Source organism: Hipposideros armiger, unplaced genomic scaffold (assembly GCF_001890085.2).
Source record: "Hipposideros armiger isolate ML-2016 unplaced genomic scaffold, ASM189008v1 scaffold_417, whole genome shotgun sequence".
In the NCBI taxonomy this organism is placed as follows: Eukaryota; Metazoa; Chordata; class Mammalia; order Chiroptera; family Hipposideridae; genus Hipposideros; species Hipposideros armiger.
In genome coordinates this window covers 1597287-1600202 of record NW_017731767.1, presented here as the reverse complement: position 1 = coordinate 1600202, position 2916 = coordinate 1597287, and the positions used below count along the sequence as shown (strand labels likewise).

Sequence of the window (2916 nt, the reverse complement as noted above, 5' to 3'; positions counted from 1 at the left end):
GAACCTCCAGGGCCAGCATCATTTCCTAAGAGCCATGATCAAGGACTTGGTGACCAAGGCCCCAGAACTGAGAGACCATTACTAAGACCTGGTGACCCTCCAGCTCCCCATCGGCTATGGACTGAATGTATGTGTCCCCAAAAATTCTTATGTTGAAACCCAACCTCCAATGTGATGGTATTCGGAGGTGGGGCCTTTGGGAGGTGATTAGGTCATAAGGGTAGAGCCCTCCTGAATGGAATTAGTGTCCTTATAAAAGGGACCCCAGAGAGCTCGCTTGTGCCTTCTACCATGTGAGGACACAGCAAAAAAACAGTGACCATGAACCAGGAAGCGGGCCTTCACCAAACACTGAATTTCCCCGCACCTTGATCTTGGACTTCCCAGCTTCCAGAACTTTAAGAAATAAATTTCTGTTGTTTATAAAGCACCCAGTCTATGGTATTCTGTAATAGCAGTCTGAACAGACTAAGACACCATCCAATTGAACCCTAGAAATGGTCTGACACTCAGACCATTTAGGCTGTTACATCTAGGCTGCCGATTCTGCCATAGGTGCATCCAAGACAGGTCATGGAGAGGCAGGGCCTTCCATGGACAGGTAGGTAGTTCTCATCTCCAGGAGCCAAGGGGCACTCAGGTACAGACCCCTACCAGCCTCATTCCTAGGATTTAACAGGAACATTTCCGCTCACAAATCCAATATGTAGGTGTGTTGCAAGAGAGGTCATTCCAGGTGCCACCTTTGTTCATGCTGGCACAGTCCTCATCAAACAAGTTGTTGGGTTCCTTTGGGTCCCAGAAGCTGGATAGAAGAAAAAGTCAGTTGGGGAGGGGTGAACAGGTGGAGCATAGAGAATCTGAGGGGGCAGTGAAACTACTATTCTACATAATACTGTGATGGTAGATACATGGGATCATGCATTTATCAAAACCCATAGAATGTACAAAGCTTGGCATGAGCCCTAATGTAAAGTATAGACTTTAATTAATCATAATATGTCCATATTGGTTCATCAGTTATAGCAAATGCACCACATTAATGCAGGATGTTGATAACAGAGGAAACTGCAGGAGAGTATACTTTGAAGCCAGGTTGGTTGGTACTGCCACTTGCTAGCTGTCTAAACTTGGGCAGGTTGCCTAACTTTTCTGTGCCTCAGTTTCCTCATCTTTAAAATGGAGATGATAATAATACTTTCCTTACAGGATTATTAAGATTAAATCAATGGGTTAATATATGAAGAGTGCAAAAAAAATGAGATCTTGCTCATCCTTTTGGCAAATCAAAATCTTCCTCTTCCTCTTGTCCTATAGCCACTCCACCTTTTCTTTTTCCCCAACCATCAGCCGGAGGACTTGATGTATTTGAATAGTTGTGTTAAAAGGTGGGGATTGTTGCAATGGAGGAAAATTTAAAAGGTACAAGGACCAGAAGCCCTATCAGAAAAAAAGCACCCTGTGCTTCCCCTGTCCAGCCCAGCCTGGGATTCCAGAGAATCTGCTGGCTTGGTCTGGACAATGACACACAGTGAGCAGAGAACCCAAGAACCTGTATACTTGCCTCACAGTGAGCGGCGACCCATCCAGCCATTTCCAGTCCCCTTCGTGGTCCCTGTCAGTCAGGCCCAGCCAGTGCACCCGTGGGGAGTGGTGAGCCTTGGACACAAAATTCTGCAAGTACAAACTTCATTCAGCCATCAATTATTCTACATGACCCTCAGGATGAGGGTCCTCCCTCTGCTCTATCTCACGCACATTTAGGGCTTGCAAATGCCACCCCCAATGTCCCTCCCAGGCTCTGTGGCATCCAGGGCAGGATCGACACCTTCCTTACACTTGAGCATATGTGGTGGGAATAATCATGTTACTTTCTCACATGACCTGTGAACCACTCTGTGCCCCAGTTTCTTCATCTGTAAAATGGGATGATAATACTAGCCACCTCTTCATTGGGTTGTGAGGATTAAATGAATTACTAGCTCAACATGCTCAAAACAGTGTCTGGCACACAGTAAGTAGTGTGACATCTTCATCTTCATATTTAACATTGTAACATTTAAGAAACGTTTTAATAATAATAACTGATGTCTTCATACTTTTGCTCCACCCTGCAGCCCTCATCTACACCCAGGCAGAAAAGGGAGTCATTGTTTCAGAAAAAAAATATGAAGCGGGGGAAAGGAGAGGAATTAAGCTTCCTAGATTTTGTATTTCAAAAGCCCAGGATTTTGGGAGAAAACATAGAACTTGAGCCAAAGAAAAAAGATTAGGAAGAAAATATCATGATTAAAAGCAACTTTCCTCATGACAAACTGATCTATGGTGAGAGAAACTGGATCAGTAGTTGCCTGGGATGCAAGTGGGGAGAAGACGGAGAAAGACCCTGAGGGAACTCCCCAGGGTGATGGAAACATTCTAAACCTTGATTGGGTTGACAGTTACAAGGGTATATACATCTGTCAAAACTCACCGAATGTACATTTATGATCTGTGCATTTTAATGTATGTAAATCATACCTCACTCACCCAATCTTGTTGTAAGACTAAGATACTCTAAAAGGTGGAGAGGAGAGATTACAAAGGGAAGGAAGATGTAGATGTGATGGGTGCCAGAGAGAGGAGCTCTACTCATCCACAGTGAGCCCAAAGAGGTGGCCAAAACTCCAGATGGGTTTGGGGACTCTAAAAATTAGAGGGGACCTGGACCCTGGTTCCAGGGTAAAGACCCAGAGAGGTGTCAGGAAATCAGAAAGATAAAAGGGCTGCCTGGGGCTGGCCGAGTGGCACGATGGTTAAGAACTGGCTTCGGATGCCAGAGGGCCCCGGTTCGGATCCCACATATGAGGGCCAATGACACTGCCCTCCACAGCTAAGATGCTGAACAACAGCTCAACCTGGAGCTGGGCTGCTGAG

At 45.5% G+C, this 2916-nt stretch overlaps 1 protein-coding gene across 4 annotated transcripts in view; it reads right to left on the bottom strand.

The window, feature by feature from the left end:
* Positions 1-526: 526 nt before the first annotated feature.
* The window catches only part of CLEC17A (C-type lectin domain containing 17A), an 11068-nt gene continuing 8678 nt past the window's right edge, over positions 527-2916 (bottom strand). For all 4 annotated transcript variants that reach the window (XM_019664122.1, XM_019664123.1, XM_019664125.1 and 1 more), the window contains 2 exons: positions 1565-1674; positions 527-805 (listed from right to left, as the gene is read on the bottom strand). In XM_019664122.1, the coding sequence (XP_019519667.1) occupies positions 673-805; positions 1565-1674 (243 nt within the window). In that variant the 3' untranslated portion in view covers positions 527-672. The remainder of the gene's footprint in view (positions 806-1564; positions 1675-2916) is intronic.